The sequence below is a fragment of the Erpetoichthys calabaricus genome, chromosome 2 (genome assembly GCF_900747795.2).
Source record: "Erpetoichthys calabaricus chromosome 2, fErpCal1.3, whole genome shotgun sequence".
Taxonomy (NCBI): Eukaryota; Metazoa; Chordata; class Cladistia; order Polypteriformes; family Polypteridae; genus Erpetoichthys; species Erpetoichthys calabaricus.
The window spans coordinates 163,086,943-163,105,801 of NC_041395.2; the positions used below are offsets into that span (position 1 = coordinate 163,086,943).

At 38.6% G+C, this 18,859-nt stretch overlaps 1 protein-coding gene across 2 annotated transcripts in view; it reads left to right on the forward strand.

Annotated features, from left to right (window-relative positions):
* tnikb (TRAF2 and NCK interacting kinase b) overlaps positions 1–18,859 on the forward strand; it is a 375,714-nt gene that overhangs the window by 253,934 nt on the left and 102,921 nt on the right. The window contains exons 13-14 of one of the 2 annotated variants that reach the window (XM_028794715.2): positions 6,936–7,052; positions 12,627–12,713. In XM_028794715.2, the coding sequence (XP_028650548.1) occupies positions 6,936–7,052; positions 12,627–12,713 (204 nt within the window). The remainder of the gene's footprint in view (positions 1–6,935; positions 7,053–12,626; positions 12,714–18,859) is intronic. The other variant, XM_028794717.2, reaches the window with a different exon arrangement.

The window sequence follows — 18,859 nt, forward strand, 5'->3', positions numbered from 1 at the left end:
CCTTATTTAGTTTTTATTTTCTCCTTAATACTCTTCTCTTTATTTCTCAAGTGATTTCCTAGTGTGCTTATTTTTGTGTGGTCACTGTAGTTGAGGTAAGGGGATAGAGAGGCTGGTTTCCGCACCCACCACACGATGAACCACCTGGATAGGGACCCGAGTGCAGCGGATGACACCACAGCACCACACTGGAACAGTGTGAGGTTTTTTTTTATGGTCTCTGGAGCACCAATCCTGCCACCAACTCCCAAATTTCCCTGTAAGTTGGAGGACCTCCTTGCAGGGCTGGATGCAGATTAATGTTATACCCAGGACAAAGCAATTGCAGGTTAAGGGGTCAGAGTTCATTTAGTGTAGCTCTCATTTATTGATATCATTTAATTAAACTCTTAAAATGCAGAGCAGGAAGTGTGACAGGTCCAAGTCTACCTTCATAAGGGTCAAGGAATTAACAAAGTGATAGCACCTTCAACATTGCACAACTAAAAAGGCCATGGCAGTCAGTGGCTGGTTGAAATCATAGGTAAAGTCCTAAAATGTTCACCTGTTGAACTGCATGAAGAATATGCTAACCAGTAAGGGTAACATTAGTCCAGTCTTGAAGTTCCAGCTCCCCTTTCCCTTTTTCCTTCTTTTCTTTAAAGCTAAGTGTTGTGCTCCTGACACAATGCAAGCAGTAAAACAATTTAAACACAATAACACCTACTCCCGTTTAAGCCACTCAGTGAGACCACAGCCAGGAGTGCGACTACATGTGCATATTTTGGAACTTTGCACTCACGACCCACAGACTGCTTTGATGGAACAGATACCTGTAAATAAGCCAATTTAAAATACACTGGATGTGCATAATCCTGCAAAATAAAGCACCTTGATCTTCTTTTAACTGAATTGTTTGTCTCATGAGAAGTGACCAGGCCTTTGATATCAGCTTTCTATTTCACACATAGCTTCCTATCATATAGTACACATCAATGGGACAATATGTTAAATGATTGTGTTCTGGTGACATCTTGTCAAGAAACCACTTGGCACTGTGCATGATTACACTTCTCCTGTATATAACATGCTGTATGAAATGCAGAGGAGAATAAATGAAGAATATCAAGATGATTAAGTGAAAATTATCCTAGGTCGCCCACTTGTAGCAGGGTTGAAAATATGAATATATTGAGCATAAGCTCTTGAAATAGCATTTCCAGGTGCTGCAATATTAACCCTATTTTGCCAGATTTTATCACACTGACTTCTTTTTATATAAGCCCTCACCAGTGTGGCAGTGCCTATCTGCTGTGCACAGTGCATAGGCAAAGCAATTACATGTGGCAAGGGCACATACAATGCTTCACATTTGTTTTTACAGCAAAAAATATCTTGCTTGATTTGATTGTGAAATTAAAAGCCTTCAACGTGTTTTTGATATATGTCAGTTTTACATATCCCATTACCATTTCCCCTTTATTGACACAAAAATCAGAAGTTATCCTCAGTAAGTTATTTCAAATACAGATTACAAATGTGCCTGCAGATAACAAAGAACATTTAAAAAATGAATCACCTGCTACTTTGATTTCCCTCAGAGTTAAACTAATTTGAAGTTTTGACCTCATTTTTCTGAGTACAGGATGTAAGCTTCAGTAGATATAAGTGCTGTTTTGACACTTGAAATAGTTCTCTTTTTTTAAATGATGGTGCCCTTGCATGTCTGTCAGTTTTGATAACTCGCTAATGAAACAATGAAGTGATTCAAAGCTGGCACCAGAAGGCAAAACACCTCTCCAATCCTTTGTCAATTCAAAACTAATTTTATAGCTGGAGATTTGTCGGATAACATTTTAAATGTCCCTACTTTCATGTATATTACATTTCTCATCCATATTCTTCTTCACTCACTTTCTATCTGTCTTTCTGTATATCATTTTAACTTTCCTCACTGATATGTGCATTGCTAAATTTAGCAGCACTGAGGATGCCACCTGAGAATATTTTATATAATACTGGTCACTTCTTCTTCTTCTTTCGGCTGCTCCTGTTAGGGGTTGCCACAGCGGATCATCTTCTTCCATATCTTTGTGTCCTCTGCATCTTGCTCTGTTAAATCCATCACCTGCATGTCCTCTCTCACCACATCCATAAACCTTCTCTTAGGCCTTCCTCTTTTCCTCTTGCCTGGCAGGTCTATTCTTAACATCCTTTTCCCAATATACTCATCATTTCTCTTCTGCACATGTCCAAACTAACGCAATCTCGCCTCGCTGACTTTGTCTCCCAACTGTCCAACTTGACATAATACTGGTCACTGAAGGTGATATATTAAGGAAGAAGTTTTACTATCATCTGTATTATTACAGACTTACTACATATTTTCAGTGGATCTGATATCATTGGGTTTCTGCTGTTCCTGGAACAACATCAAAAATTGTCGACCCAGGACAGCCTTAGTCCTTGAACCAATCAGCACTTGCCTACCGGCTGCATTAGACCCTTACCCTTCTAAATTATTTTTATCTTAATTCTAGATGGAATACCAGTGTCTAATGAGCACTTTAATGTGAAGACCTTTATGACAGTTCATTAACAAATTTGATGAGAACATGCCATTCAGACCATCAAAGCTCACCAATTCTATTCAACTTATTTTTCACAAAATAACATCAAAGTAAGTTTTTAAATATCCCCAAAGTTCCTACCCTGTACTTAGTAACTTATTCCATGCAACTCTGTTTCTCTATTAGAAGGAATTCTTTCTAATGTTTCTGTGAAATTGACCCTGAACAAGTTTCCACCTGTGTACCTATCTTCTTGTTGAAGAATAGAATTCATTTTAAAGTAACAAATGGGATCTACTGTACTAATTCCTTTCATAAAACACTTCAATCAATTTACAATCATTGTAACAATGTGTACCGGTCTTTTGTTAGCAGATAAAAATGCTAGAAAAGCAATGCAGATTGCACCAAAAATAAATAATCTTGTGTTGCCCTTAAAATACTAATAATAGTATATCTTAAGTTGCTTATCCATCTTTCTAGTTGTTCTTCCAGAGAGTGCAAATGCTGCAAGACAGTAAGAAATCCCCAGTGGAAACCCAGTCTTTTGTGAGTCACATGAAAAAGGCAGAGACTTAGAGGAAGCTTGCATAGACGTGGAGGAAACCTGCAAAATTTAATTAAACTTTGAAGACGAGCAAAATCTTATTGAGGATATTTAGGTCAGAGCAGAAATGTGCAAAAAAAAAGAACCATGACATTAGAACACTGCTATAAACTATTTCTTCCCCCACATAATAGACCAATTGGCACCTTCATAATAATATTTAAAATGCATATTAAGATGAGAAAGCCATAATAACAGGATATTTTATTTCTTCCTGTGTCTGCATATGCTTTCTTTTGGATACTCTGTTTTTTTGCCCTTATCTCTAAAAGTATGTATGAATGGACCCTATAATGAACTGGCAGCCTGTCTAAAATATTGTAGTTCTTGTCTTTTTTCCATGTTGTTGCGGGAATAGGTTGTTTCCTTCCATGGCGCTGAATTGGATTAAGTGTGTTGGATAGGGTTATGTCATGCACCTATGCTTGTGACGGCGTGGTGGCACAGTCATAGTGCTGCTGCTGCTTTGCAGTAGGGATACCAGGGTTTGCGTTCCATGTCTTCCCTGCATGGGGTTTGCATGTTCTCGCCATCTCCAGGTAATACAGTTTCCTCTCACTGTCCAAAGACCTGCAAGTTAGGTGAAATGGCAAAATTAAATTAGCCCTAATGTGTGTTTAGTATGGGGAGTGTGTGTGGCACCCTGTCCAGGGTTTGTTCCTTTCTTTCACCCTATGCTAGCTGGGATAGGTTCCAGTATCCCCTGTGGATGAAGCAAGTTTACAAATGTCATGACCTATGCATAACGAAAACCAAGTAAACTTTAGGAGGTAAGAACAGAAATGTATATTAATGATTGTTTTGCCTCATTATGTCTATATACAAACAAAATGTGAAACCTGTCTTGCCTTGATATTCTGTCAAAGAATACTAAACAATACAGATTTTAGAAGCTAGAGTTCAGAAAATAATCAGTTTTATGGTGTTTTATTAATGCGAATCAGCAAATATTTCATTTTAAAACATCAAATTATATTTAGGAATCTGTGAGGAGCAACTGAGTACATTTATAAGATCCAAATTATGTTTTTTTTTGTCAGGAAGCAGGACAATATGAGCAAAAGACATGGTGTGTGGGTTTCCTCTGATGCCAGAATCGGCATCCCAGTGGGATCAGGTTTATAGTTACAGAACTTATTCATTTAGACAATTAATGCAGATATCAATGCGACACATTGGTTACATTTGAAAATGGCTTTAAATTAGGTGGATTAGCAGAGTCAAGATAATCCCCTCAGTTGAACTGGGACAAAAGTGTCATTTGGAAAGATACTTTGTAGACAAAGTTTAATGTAAATCAATGAAAAAGGTACACATGAAGAATGGATATTAGAAGTAGAATGTACATACTGTGTTTAAAAAAAAAAGAGTGAGCCCTAGAGGATTTATCGCCAGCAGTGTACAGAAGTTATTAAAAAGCTAATAGGATGATGGGTTAAATAATGCTGTGTTGAGTACAAGTCCAGAGAGGTTACTTGTTTAACTTTATAATGAAACTGCCAAAGCACATCCTGAATACTTTATATAGTGTTCATCTCCATATTACAAATGAGAATAGAGATGAGCTACTAGTCTAATTCTAGGATTGGGAGTATGAGCTATATGGAAAGACCAAAGGGGTAGAATTATTTCACCCTAAGAAAACAAACAAGAAGAGAAAACACTAAACTGGCATTTACCATTATTAATGGAGTAGTTAGTGTGAATACTGGCCTTTTACTTTACACTCAGTTTTTCATCAGGAATACAAGGTCACTCTTGATAACTGGTGCAGGGTATACATTGCACAAATTTTAGAAGGTATAGGATTTCTCCATGTGGATAAACATATGGCATAATTTATGAAGTAGTGTCTTTGAAAGCAGCACTTTTGAGGTGCTTCACATTTTGACTTGTCGATGGTTTGAGTGAATGAGACTTAATGAGCTATGCTGTGGTGAATAGCCTGTTCTCTTCAAAACCTTTATGTTCTTCAGTTTTTAACCACAGGTCACGTTCAGTGCTTCCTGTCACAATACTACTGACCTAACTAACTCAAGTACTTTAGCAGAGAGCCCCGTTTCTATCATTTGTTAAGTGTGTTCACATATATAAGGCGAGAAGCACCAGCTGTGATCTCCATGTCTCCCTGTCTGTTGAAGCAAAAACAACTTGCCTCGATGGACCAATTCTGGCACAGTAATTCTTCAATGAGACTTGCTGAGAAAGTTCAGTTCTCGTTGACATATCTCGAATAGAGATACAAAGTTTTGAAGTTTCAAAATCGCTCATTGAAAACCATTGGTGAATTTGCAAACCTGTCAGTTTTAACACAGAGAAACATTCTTTGTGACTTCAATTATGGATTAGTTTACTGTTTCAAATTTCCCTTTTGAGAGTTCATGGTATTTTTCCTCTTTTACTCATCCGACAGTTGCTCTGGATTCCCAATACAAGTTGGTCAAATGCCTGGAGAGGCACACATGTGCAAGCCACTTGTACACCAGCTTACTTTTCCTACTGCTTGAAGTAAGTTAAACGTAAAAATAAAAAAGAAATTGACTTATCTACAAGCGTATGTAAGAGGAAAGGAATTATATAAGTTACACTCTGTAAGCATAGTGAAGTCAGTATTTACGTTAAACTAAAAACTGCCTCACTGGTACATTATCTGCACATTATAATAATTCAATATTTCTTTGACACTCTAATTTATCAGCAGTGCTCCAGACCTGTTTTCCATCCTGGGTCTAAGCAGCCAATAGCATTGCCTTGAGAGTTTAGCAGAGTTTCACCTCTCCATCAGGTACTTCTATCAGAAATGCTATGTTTAAGAAATCTGACCTGTACTGAGTCAGCAGGAGCTAATAGTAGGACACCGATCAATGCCATCTGGACATAACTTGAATTGGAATCTGCCTTCTGTGAAAGCAGTTGAGCCACCACAACCCTTTTTGGGCAATGATGTTTGAAAGTAAAGTTAAAAAGCATGTATTTAATGTAGTCTACTAACATATGTAATTGCATTCTATCATCACTGTTCTTTTTTATTTTCACTCACCTTTACAAAAATATTTAATAAACAAAAATGTAACAAATAACTCTTTAATGAAGCAGTAAAAATTTAAAGTGCTCCAGGTACCATCTGAACATGTATACATTTTCTGACTAATTTATTATTCCTCATAGACTGTGAAACATTGATAATTTACAAAATGTCTTGGGTGGCCAGAGCAGTGTGTGAAATCAGCTACGAATGCTGGTACCTGCAGATTATAAGATGCAAAAAGGTTTGACATCAAAAAGAAGCTTTTATCTTCCTCGCTCACACATAATCAACAGATATCTATAACATTGCATTGTCTAGCTACTAAATAGTTTACCTGAAGTAGAAATTACATCTAGAGTGCAAGAGACAGGACAGTTACTCAACAGAGAAAAAGGCTGTCACAAATGACTACAGAAAATACACTAATGCCATTATGAAGTGGAAATTAATGTTTTTTTAGAAGAGTGCTCAAAGTGGTAAAAACAACGGGTAAAACAAGGGTACCCAGGATTGAAGATCTGAAGCTTTGCGGGTTATTAGAAGAAGAGAATTGATAAGCCTCATTGGGAGAAGAACAGTTAAACTCTTCTGAAATGCTTAGACCTCCATGACCCCTTTAAATGATTCCCAGGGTGGGCAATATATAGTTGTTCCCTCCAACTTCATTTTCGACCTGTTGTTGTTAAGGTAGTTAGAATGACGGTTCGATGATAAATATTGCATTTATTTTTGCTTTTTTTTTTATTTGTAGCAACAACGACGAGAACGAGAGCTGCGAAAACAGCAGGAGAGAGAGCAGCGACGGCGTTATGAAGAAATGGAACAGATTCGCAGAGAAGAAGAGCGGCGGCATGCTGAAAGAGAGCAGGTGCCTGAAACCACTACATTTGTTTCTTTTAAGGGGAACATTGTGTACCTAATCAAAAGAAGTGAGAAAGCATATTCTAGAAGTTGATAAAGTTTACACTGTTAGAAGCGTAATAAATCTAAAGAGAGAAAGAAGGAAATCTATGTGTAATCAGAAATGGAAAAAAGCAGTAGTTTGAGTAAGTGAACCCTATGATAGACTGTTACTCTGTCTAAGGTTGGCTCCTGGGTTATACTGGGATATGCTGGGGTAGGCCCAGCCCCCTAAGGTCCTAAATTAGATTAAATCAGTTTGAAAATTGATGGGTGGATAGTATTCATTTCTTGAAACACTGATTTTTTCACTGCCTTGTTTCATTTACTTTCTAGGTTCCTACAATTTGAATATTTAATGTACTCTTTCATCTTGTTTATGATTGTGAAAAGCATAATCTTTATAAAGTCTATACTGTATATTGTTGTCACCAGGGGGTGCTGCAGCTCCCCAAACTCCCAACACAAACAGGCTTGGACTCATATTCAGCAAACACTGGGAAACTCTTTACAGCAAGAGTTTCTCAACCCACAATAAATATTCCCCATCGAAAGCACTATTAGTGAGTCTTTTCTTTCTTTCTCTGTCTCTCTCTCAGCCTCCACCTCTCTTCCAGCAAGCTTCATCCACCTCCTCCCAGCTCTGATTCCTAGAATGAAGTGAGGCTGCTCCTTTTATCCTGTCCCAGGAGTGCTTCCGGAGTTATGAATCTATGCCTCTGAAGCACTTTCGGATGAGGCTGTAGCCGAGTAGGGATTCCCTCTCCCAATCCCCTCAACTCCCCCTGACAGACCCCACAGAACCCAACAGGGCTATCCGTCATAATATATATATAGTGAAGGTAATTTACAGACACGGGTGCAAGTGTTGAAGTGCTAACCCAGCTACAACCCCATTTAATGACAGATTCTGTAAAATAAAATGAAAACAAATACAAAAAATGACTAAACAAAAGTTGTTCCATTGCCTCTGTCACTCTGTCATATCTTTGCTACTATCTTTTCAGCTGGTTTGGGTCAAAAGACTCCTTCCTCCATCTGCCTTCCCGTTAATATCTGTCTGGACCCAGAAGGGGTAGGGTTAGGCATCACTTCCTGTTCTGTGCTTTAGAATGTACATGAGATACTGCTAGCCACAGCACCCCCTCTTGCCTGGGAGTTGTACTAGTTGGCTTACCTGTGCCTGCAGGTGGTTCCCATGTATTCATGCAAAACTATTGTAACCACAAGGGGTGCCACTGAGCTCAAAATCTCAGACATAATACTACCAAACACAATCCCAAATGTACAAAAGCAACCAAATCACAAATATACCGCTCAAAAAATTAAAGGAACACTTTTTAATCAGAGTATAGCATCAAGTCAATGAAACTTCTGGGCTATTGATCTGGTCAGTTAAGTAGCAGAGGGGGTTGTAAATCAGTTTCAGCTGCTTTAGTGTTAATGAAATTAACAACAGGTGCACCAGAAGGGCAACAATGAGACGACCCCAAAAACAGAAATGATTTAGCCGGTGGAGGCCACTGACATTTTTCCTTCCTCGTCTTTTCCTCTTCCTATTTTTTCACTAGTTTTGCATTTGGCTGCGGTCAGTGTCATTACTGGTAGCATGAGGCGATACCTGGACTCTTCAGAGGTTGCACAGGTAGTCCAACTTCTCCAGGATGGCACATCATTGTGTGCCATTGCCAGAAGGTTTGCTGTGTCTCCCAGCACAGTCTGAAAGGCATGGAAGAGATTCTAGGAGACAGGCAGTTACTCTAGGAGAGCTGGACAGAGCTGTAGAATGCCGTTAACCCATCAGCAGGACCAGTATCTGCTCCTTTGGGCAAGGAGGAACAGGATGAGCACTGCCAGAGCCCTACAAAATGACCTCCAGCAGGCCACTGGTGTGAATGTCTCTGACCAAACAATCAGAAACAGACTTCATGAGGGTGGCATGAGGGCCCAACGTCCTCTAGTGGGCCCTGTGCTCACTGCCTGGCACCATAGAGCTTGATTGGCATTTGCCATAGAATACCAGAATAAGCAGGTCCACCACTGGCACCCTATGCTTTTCACAGATGAGAGCAGGTTCACCATGAGCACGTATGACAGACCTGAAAGGGTCCAGAGAAGCCATGGAGAATGTTATGCTGCCCGTAACATCGTTCAGCATGACTGGTTTGTTGGTGGGTCAGTGATTGCCTGGAGAGGCATATCCATGGAGGGACGCACAGACCTCTACAGGCTAGACAACAGCACCTTGACTGCCATTAGGTATTGGGATGAAGTCCTTGGACCCATTGTCAGACCCTATGCTGGTGCAGTCCGTACTGGGTTCCTCCTGGTGCACAATAATGCCTGGCCTCATGTGGCGAGAGTATGCAGGCAGTTCCTGAAGGATGCTCGCCTGACCTAAATCCAATAGAACACCGCTGGGACATAATGTTTCAGTCCATCCGATGCTGCCAGGTTGCACCTCAGACTGTCCAGAACTGGGAGGAGATCCACCATGACACCATCCGTCGTCTCATTAGGAACATGCCCCAACGTTGTCAGGCTTGCATACAAGCACATGGGGGCCATACAAACTACTGAGTACAATTTTGAGTTGCAGCAATGAAATTTCGGCAAAACGTAGTGGCCTTCCGCATCATTTTTTCAATTTGATTTTTGGGGTGTGTTTGAATTCAGCCCTCTGTAGGTTGATAATTTTCATTTCCATCAAACGATGTGGCATCCTTTCGTTCATATCACATTACCCAGTCCGTATCAGTATAGATATCCAGCATGATTTTTTTTCCCATTGAGATCTAATGTGTTTTTAAAGTGTTCCTTTAATTTTTTTTGAGCAGTTTATAAAGTAAATTTTCTCTTTCATCTCCTTCCACTCCTCCTGTTAAGTGTCAACCATTGCCCCCCGACTCTGACTCATCCAGGTGACGCGGTGGGCTCCTTTTAAGCTGGATCTGGGAATGCATCCGGTGCCATAGTGTGTCCTCTTAGAAGCACTTCTGCCTCATGTGGAAACCATGGAGGTTCTCTACCTACAGCACCCTCTAACAGCACCCAGGGTCCCCAACAGGGCTGTACTTCTGGACTCCAACTCCCATGTACCCTTGAGGGTGTCCAAACTGGGACACCCTGGGAGTACACTGACACCTGTTGTATGGGGGATGAACCTTGCATGCGCCTCAGTTCTCACTGTGAGTGTATGTGCATGTGTGTGTGTGTGTGTGTGTGTGTATGGAACAGTTCTCTCTGCTCACGCTAAACCACAACCATGGGAGTTGGTGTGAATTTCATGAAAGATGTAGAAACTTATACAAGTGTGATTTGTACTTGGTGAGATGGTGTATGCATACACTTTAAAATATTTTCAGTACTTGCATGCACTTCACCTCTCATTTAACCCGAGCAGACAAACTCAGCTTTGTGGTACATGCATGTTGTACAGCCACACAACAAGCTACTATATGTTTGCCTGAGACAGGTTCCATCCTGTCCCGCTCAATTTGTACCACTTATAATACACACACACACAGTATATAAATATCTAATAGCTTATGGCAGCATTTTTGGCTGATGTTACTTACTATCATTGAAGGTTGCACCCTGTCTCTGGCTGAGCTGTTTAGTTCAAGGTCTTTTAATAGTTTACAGGCCATCCCTTATGAAGCCCTTGTTGAATGTTCTGTACTTCTGTGTAGTACTAGGGTGTTGTACCATGTTAGCCATTATGAATGTTGAGAAAAGCCAAGCAAATGACACCTTTTATTGGCTAACTAAAAAGATTACAATATGCAAGCTTTCGAGGCAACTCAGGCCCCTTCTTCTTCTGATTACATCTTGCCTGAAGAAGGGGCCTGAGTTGCCTCGAAAGCTTGCATATTGTAATCTTTTTAGTTAGCCAATAAAAGGTGTCATTTTGCTTGGCTTTTCTCTGTACTTCTGTGTTAAATTTCAGCACTGATTTGAGCAATGTACATATGCCTTTGCATTGCCCCCTGGTGGCAGGTAGCTTCAGAGCAGCTAGTTCTTTAAAAATTATGAAGACATTCACAGCAATTAAAAAAAACATGGACATGCATGTACAGCTTATTAAGAACTAAACTGTTCAACTTACAATGTATAAAAGAGGGAAAATATATTTGTCCAGATCCCCTCCATTATGCTATGAGGTCAAAGTATGCTTTCACATTGTCTGTTGTCTTGAAGACTTCATTGAGTATGTCACCTCAAATGCCCTTTGATTCTTCCAGGCTACTTGCCCTCTCATGCAGAACATATACAATTCTGAGCACTACAATATATATATTTTACATTAGGCTCTTAATTATTGTAACATCTCATCTCCAAGCTGAGCAGTTAACCAATGAAAAAGGTTTTATCCCAAGCAATTCTGTCTGCCAAAAAAATATTTATTATTTGTCTGGTCCAAAACTTTTATGGTAGACCACCTCTTTTAAGTACCTCTTTAAAATAAAAAAGCTGATATGAGAACGTGACTTTACATGTCAAGAATTTGTCCGGCTTCTTGATCAGTTACAAAAGACCCTGAAGGAACTTGTTCATTCTTGAATTCTTTTATGACTTCCATAAATATATTCCATGTGTGTGTTTAGATGGGTTGTACATCAAGAGACAATGGCTGTAAATAAACCCTGCCAACTGCTATGGAGCTTGTCACTTATAGCAACATTCTTAATTGCTGTTAATGAATTTTTAAAATAATGTTCTCTTTTTCTCCCATGTGATTAGTTCCTTTAAAGTATGTAGACACTAATTTGGGGAATTTTCTTATTTTACAGCAATTTTGAAAAATCTGGCTGACTGACCTAAAAAAAAAGTACTTGGTGTGGGGAGTGTGTGAATTGGAGTTGGTGGACATAATGAACTTGTTAGCCTCGATTTATACAGATAATATAGGTAGAGGCTGCCTTGAAGAATTGCACTCAGGACAACTCAGTGACTACAGTGCCAGAGGACCAGGCTCAGGTGTAGGCCTGGTCACTATCTGGAGTTGTAATGTTCTCTCCTTGCTTATGTGGGTTAATATGAATCCATGAATATGCACCGTAGAAAAGGGGCTTCTTGTTCAGCGCTGAGCTGTACCTTCTACCTAATGCTGCCAGAGTATGCTCCAGCTCCCAAAAATTGTATCAAGTGTTCACTAAATGGATAGGCTTAATAATGCAGTCACCAACGTCACCTATAGATAGCCAGCTTGACTTGCTGGCAAGAGGTTGATCTTTAAGGCTGCAGGCTCAATTCTTAAATTTAACTTACTGTGAAAACCACTCAAACCACCTGTGCTCTAAGATATAAAAACGTATTGTATCCTGATCTTTTAATAATAATAAAAAATTCTAGACCACAACTGTGTTTCAGCTGGGTGCTGCTGCTTTCATGGTGATCATTTTCCCAGCATGGCTAACCAAGCGTTCTTGAGGTTCAGCTTCTCTCCACGGTGATTTAGCATTTCTTTCATCTTTTCTTTCTGCTTTTCTGGTGGAGTGATGGCTTATTCTTTTCTCCTTCCCTCTGGCTTTACCTCCAGGAGTACATCAGGCGGCAGTTAGAGGAGGAACAAAGGCAGTTAGAGATCCTGCAGCAGCAGTTACTGCAGGAGCAGGCTCTTCTACTGGTAATGGGTCTTCTCTAGCCTAATGGCATGAGTCGTGTTTTTTTTTTTTGTCTCTCTCTGCCTGTCTCTGTGAATTGCATGTTTATTTTTCATGCTGTTTCCAAATTAATTGTGTCTGTGTTGGACAGAAAAGTGAAAGATAGTTGATAAGAAGGCTGTCAAGAGTAGGCAGTTACCATATCTACTCTGTTCTGTTTAATTGACTTTCTATTAAAAATAGCACCAGCCTCTTTCTGGAATATGCAACAAAAAGTTAACTTAATCATGCACTTAATGTACTTCATTTATTTGCCCACTGTGTTTTATTAGGTCTTTTATTTTTCATTTCCCCTAAATACAAACCTTGCATACAGTCAAAGAGTGACATGGTGGTTGCCTCCCAGGTTCAGTTCCAGCCTGCCCCTGTCATTGCTTGGAGTTGGCATGTTTTCTCCATGTCAGTGATGGTGTCTCTCATATTTCTTGTTTTCTTCAGATACCAAAGAAGTGTATCTTAGGTTAGTTGGCAATTCTAAATTGACCTCATGCATGTTTCCCTAGCTGTGGACTAGTGTCCTTATCTGAGCTTGGTTCCTACACTGGACCTTACTCTACCATAATATAATGTGGTCTCCTACTTTAGATTAAGCAAGTTGCCTCATGGATTGATGGTCTTATGCAAGGAACAAGACTGGTAATCATAATGTGTGTTCCTTTATTCATGAGGGAAGGTTTCACTTTTTTGTCCAATGTAACAAGTGTTTGTCTTGAATGAATATTTTCTGTGTTTTAGTCAATTAGATGTGATTTAGCGATAGACACCAGTATTGTGTTATTAACTCCATAAGGAAGAAAAATTGAAACTGATTTATTGTAAAATGTGTCCTCTTTTAATCATGAACTGTGGGGATGCACTAATGTCTCAGCACTCCGAGGAAGTGTGTTTCATCTGTTTGAAAGCATTGCAGACTGAGGTGAGGAACTAGTGTGGTCGCCTCTCACAGATTCTCTGTGATGAACCTTCATATCTGGTCATTTAGCCGGACATGTGCTACTTGCCTTTTCATTGCTCATAGAACCAAAGTCGCACCTCTGCTTTCACTTTGTTGTTACAGAGGAGTCCTTTAAAACTCAGTTAAAGACTGCCCTTCACATAAAAATTGTGTGTCTCATACTAAACATCCATCCTGAGGTTTTTTTTTTTTTTTTAAACAAATAACAAACCTGAGCACTTAGAAATCTGAGAAAAACACTCCAATTGATAGTGTTGCAGGGACGCAGCCATGTTACATAGTAACCTACCTCACTTAATAAAAAAGATTATGGCTGCTTGCTCAGTGTGAGTAGAGTTGCCAGCAATTTTATATAGTATGTTTTCATTTGTAACTTTACTGTATATATTGAACAACCACTATAGAAAGATAACTATCTCCAGTTGCTTGCCAATTCTCAATACCAAACCCTGTGAAAAAAAAGGGAGTGGGAAGAAAGGGACATTGTCACTGATCCTCTGCACATCTCCACTTCACTTTCAGCTCTTCAGTCACAAGTAACATCGATCTACATGTTAAAGAATGCCTTTACTGAAATACCATCCTCGTCAGTTTTTTTCACATGCGGCAGGTTATACGTCCACAAAACACTTGAGAAAAATCTCAAGGCAGGATCTTCATGTTTGGCCTCACAGAGCCGCAGGTTACTTTTCTAACCCAATTGATTAACTAGAAGCCAATCCTTGCTGATAACAGAACTTATTTAATTGTATGGCCTGTTAGTGTTCTATCTATCTATCTATCTATCTATCTATCTATCTATCTATCTATCTATCTATCTATCTATCTATCTATCTATCTATCTATCTATCTATCTATCTATCTATCTATCTATCTATCTATCTATCTATCTATCTATCTATCTATCTATCTATCTATCTATCTATCTATCTATCTATCTATCTATCTATCTATCTATCTATCTATCTATCTATCTATCTATCTATCTATCTATCTATCTATCTATCTATCTAGCTATCTAGCATTTACAATCTCTCATGTCAGGTCATTCCTATTACAAATTATCCCTATATGGGAATGTCATTAGATTCCTTCATCATTTCCACTTAATTTCTTCCCAAATATTTTATTAAAACAATTATCTCATGATGAACACACCTAGGTATAAATTGGATCTAGTTAGATGGAGAACATCACATTATTTTTGGTAGCTGGTAAAAAAAATGTAACTCAGTTAAAACTTGTGGCTGCAGCTGTTTATAACTAAAAGTAAAAGAGGCTGATAAGGGCTGGGAAATTAACATTTTCTGGAATGAAAATCTTTGCCATACTGATAAAACTAGGTGGAAGAAACTTTCAAATATGAATTACTGAGATCAATATTATGTCACTCACAGTGAATTTGTGTAGTTTTTACTAATGAAAAACATGGTAAACAGCAATAAGAAAGGGTATTAAATAGATGAAGTGCGTGGTGCAGTTTGTATCCCATGCCCTGTTGCAGTGGAGTTTCTTTAGTCGCCAGTCAAACGCAATTCCCAATGACATGCACATCAGGGTTAATTTTAAATCACCTGACACCTGACACCCTGCGCTTCCAGAATAATCTGTGGCCCCTACTCTGTTTTCAGTTATGGGTGGCTAGATAAATAAATTGGAGGTGTATTGTCCATTTTATCAAAATAGAAACCCCAGTCATGCAATCATTTTCAGTTGTAATCTTAATGCTAATGTGTATTTTGGGAGGCACCGTATCATTATTCATGCTGCCTTATTCATTGTTGTGTGTGTTAAACAAAGATCCACTAAAACTGGATTTTATAACAATCCTTGAACTTCAGAAAATGCATTTGAATGCACAGAGTGCCTGATAAAATGTGTTATAAAGTGATGCATTTAGAAGTTAGACTAGGTACATGTAGGCTACTGTTTGCAGAAGTACAGACTCAATACAATAACCTAAGAGACTATTAATGCTGTCCATTTGTATAGTCAGAATCCATGACTAGGATTGCTACAGGAAAGAGTAACAAACTCTTAACAACACACTTGGTAATTTAGAATTTATAATGATCCCTATAGCCACCAGAATTTAAATCCTTATTGCACAATGAATAAAACATTTCTTAAACCTGTTGCTCTGCAGTCTTGGTACTCTAACTCTGTAGCCTCATGGCAGCAAAAGAAACATTAGAAAGAGTAGGTGGCTGTTGTCTGATAGAACAGAGTCAACTTTCTGCCTAACCTGTTTGTGGTACCGCTCCGTAAAGAAATGCTGCAGCAGGCCAATTGTAATGGCTCTAATCTTAAGTGCCGCTGAGAGATAATTGTTCTTAATGCTAACAGGTAAAAGTAAATGTAACATAACAGTTATTACAGAGCAGGTAATAACTTCACGTTCACAAGTAAGATGTGAGACCGGATGGTATTGAATGCAGATGAAACATCACTGAGTAAAAATCTGATATGGCTTTTGGAAGTTTTAAATCCTCATACAACAGGCACAGAAGTATAGGTCTGTAGTTCTCCACCTCCATCTTTGCCTCAGTATGCAAACAGATGTTATTTTGATCACATCTTTCTACATGATATGAGGAGTTATGGTAACTGTTCTGAAGTCATTCAGGGCCTTTGTCTCTAATCTTGGAATGACAGTTGTTTATCTCTTGTAAGTCCAGACACATTTGAAATATGTACACGTATATTGGGCAGAGCTGTACTGTGGAGGAATGAAGTGGGAGTCCTCTTATTCTGTTGAGTCCAGGTCTTTCCTTGACTTTAGTTTGCTGAAGAACATTTTTGACGTCATCTTGATCAAAGACTGACTCTTTGCTTTTTAGTCCTTTGCTTTGTCTTCTGCTCCATAATTTCTGAAATAAAAATCCGGTGTCTTAGACCTTAATGTAATACATTCAAAGCTTGAGCCAGCATCAGATTATCGCATTAGGACATGTCTGCATTTTACCTTCATTTAGGTGTTGCAGTAGGCCCTTGTCCTGTGTTTTCTTTTATCTTCTAGTTCATTTTCCCACAATGTTTGTTTGTTTTTTCTAGTGGGTACTTCAGGTTTGAGTAGCATGCCAAGTACCATACTGTTAGACTATATTGAAATGCAGTTCAATGACCCAATATTGGTGGGTGAATGAGTGAACTCTAAGATGGACTAGAAATCTATTAATTGAACCTGCATTGAAAAAAGCTGGACGTGGGTAGATTTGAGAGCTAGAAATTTTCGTCCATCATCACAATTTAAAAATGAGTTAAAAGGACAGATATAATATAGCACATTTGTTTTTGTGTTAGGTGTGACCATTTTTACAAAAAAAAAATAATTCATACATTGACTAACAAGAAAACAAAAAAAAATTCTGTAATTAAAAATGTTGTGGTGATTGACTGAGAATTATTCAGGCAAATTAAACTAATGTGAAAAGCAATGGTTTTGTTTTGCCTTTTTGATTCCTTTGTGAAACACGTCTGTGGAAGACAAGTCGGCATGCAGTTGCTGAAGGGCCAGCCCCACAACGCTATCTTCATGCTGGCTCATCTAATCACACTCTGTCAGCACCATATGTGACTCAGAAGATGAAAAAGTGCTCGGAATTAAAATATGCTCTGGGAGTACAGCGGAATATTTAAAAAGGAGTTAGGGATAAAAGTCTCTCCAGCTTCTAAGCACAAGTGAAACATAATTTAAGCAAATCCTAATAAATAATAAATTCATAAAGAAGCTTCTGTTAGCTATGTTATATACAATGCTGCTGAAGCTATATAAAATATTTAGACATTTTTCTTTTTAAAACTTTAAACCATTATGTAATTTGCTAATAAAATACGAGGTTTAAAAGAAAGTAGTGCCTCAGTTGCTTCTGGCTTAATAAGGATATTTAAAAAAATGAAGCGGCAAATTAATTATTTTAACATGCTGAATTATTCTCTGTGTTACTCTGTACATGTAAACTCTGCACTGTTCCAAACAATTCAACCAATGATGAACACCTTTCATGAAAATTCCACACCTTGCTTTTGTCGCCTTGTTTTTGTCAGTATTTTTCATTTCTTCATTTGAAGAACACTGATGTACAGAAAGGTTTTATCATCATAAACAAATGTAAATACCTCATTCAGCAAATTTTTTAGTGGTCAAAAATATAATCATGGTGCATTGCTCAGTACAGGGGTCACCAACTCCCGTCCTGGAGGGCCACCATGGCTGCAGGTTTTCATACTAATCCTTTTTTTAATGAGTGCCCTGTTTGTAATGCTAATTAACTTTCAGTTTTAATTGAATTCTTTTTTAAGATTTGTTCCCCTGAATTTCTTCATCGCTCCTCTAAATTGCTTCATTTCTTTCCTTAAATGGCACCCAAATAGAAATGAAATGTGAAGTGAGTGAGCCAACAGAAGACCAACTAAGTCAGGGCCTCAGACTCCAACCAGTTGCTAAATGAGGTGCCGAGTCTTGTCGTTACTTAAACCCGTTCTTTAATTTCGTGGCTTGTTGCTGCTCTCATAGTGCATTACCAGACATTTCCAAAATTGTTGATTTTCCCATTTCTAAGAGCACTGTTCAAATGTTTTGGGGACCTGAGCAGATCAACATTCCTGAGACATTCACTTTTCTTTATTTTATATTTATATTGTGTGATGGACACCAGTTGTTTTGGCTCATTTTGTATCTCAGTATTGATTGGCTGCTAATTAAGGAAAAAGAAACAATTAAGGGGTCTGAGTCTTCAGGAACAAGTCAATTAAAATGAATTCAAAAGAAGTTAATTAGCAGCAAAAACAAGCCACTCATTAAGAAAAGGATTAGAATGAAAACCTGCAGCCACGCAGGTCCTCCAGGACCGGAGTTGGTGACCCTTGGCTTAGTTCACTCCAAAAGTGCATGCCTCCATTTTTACACTAAAGCTTGCAACTGAGCTGTTCATGGAAGTGTAACTGCTGATTCACTACTTGTACTTAAACATAATGGTTCCTTGAAACAGAAATAAATAACTATTCATTCAAGAATTACATTCATTGTGCTGTAAGACATAAAATGCAAACATCACTTACGTGGTTTTATCTGTTGCTCCACACAGAATTTTTAGTTCTAGTAGTACAGTCAGTTTTGCTTCATGCATGCCCATCAAAAATCCATCATGCTTA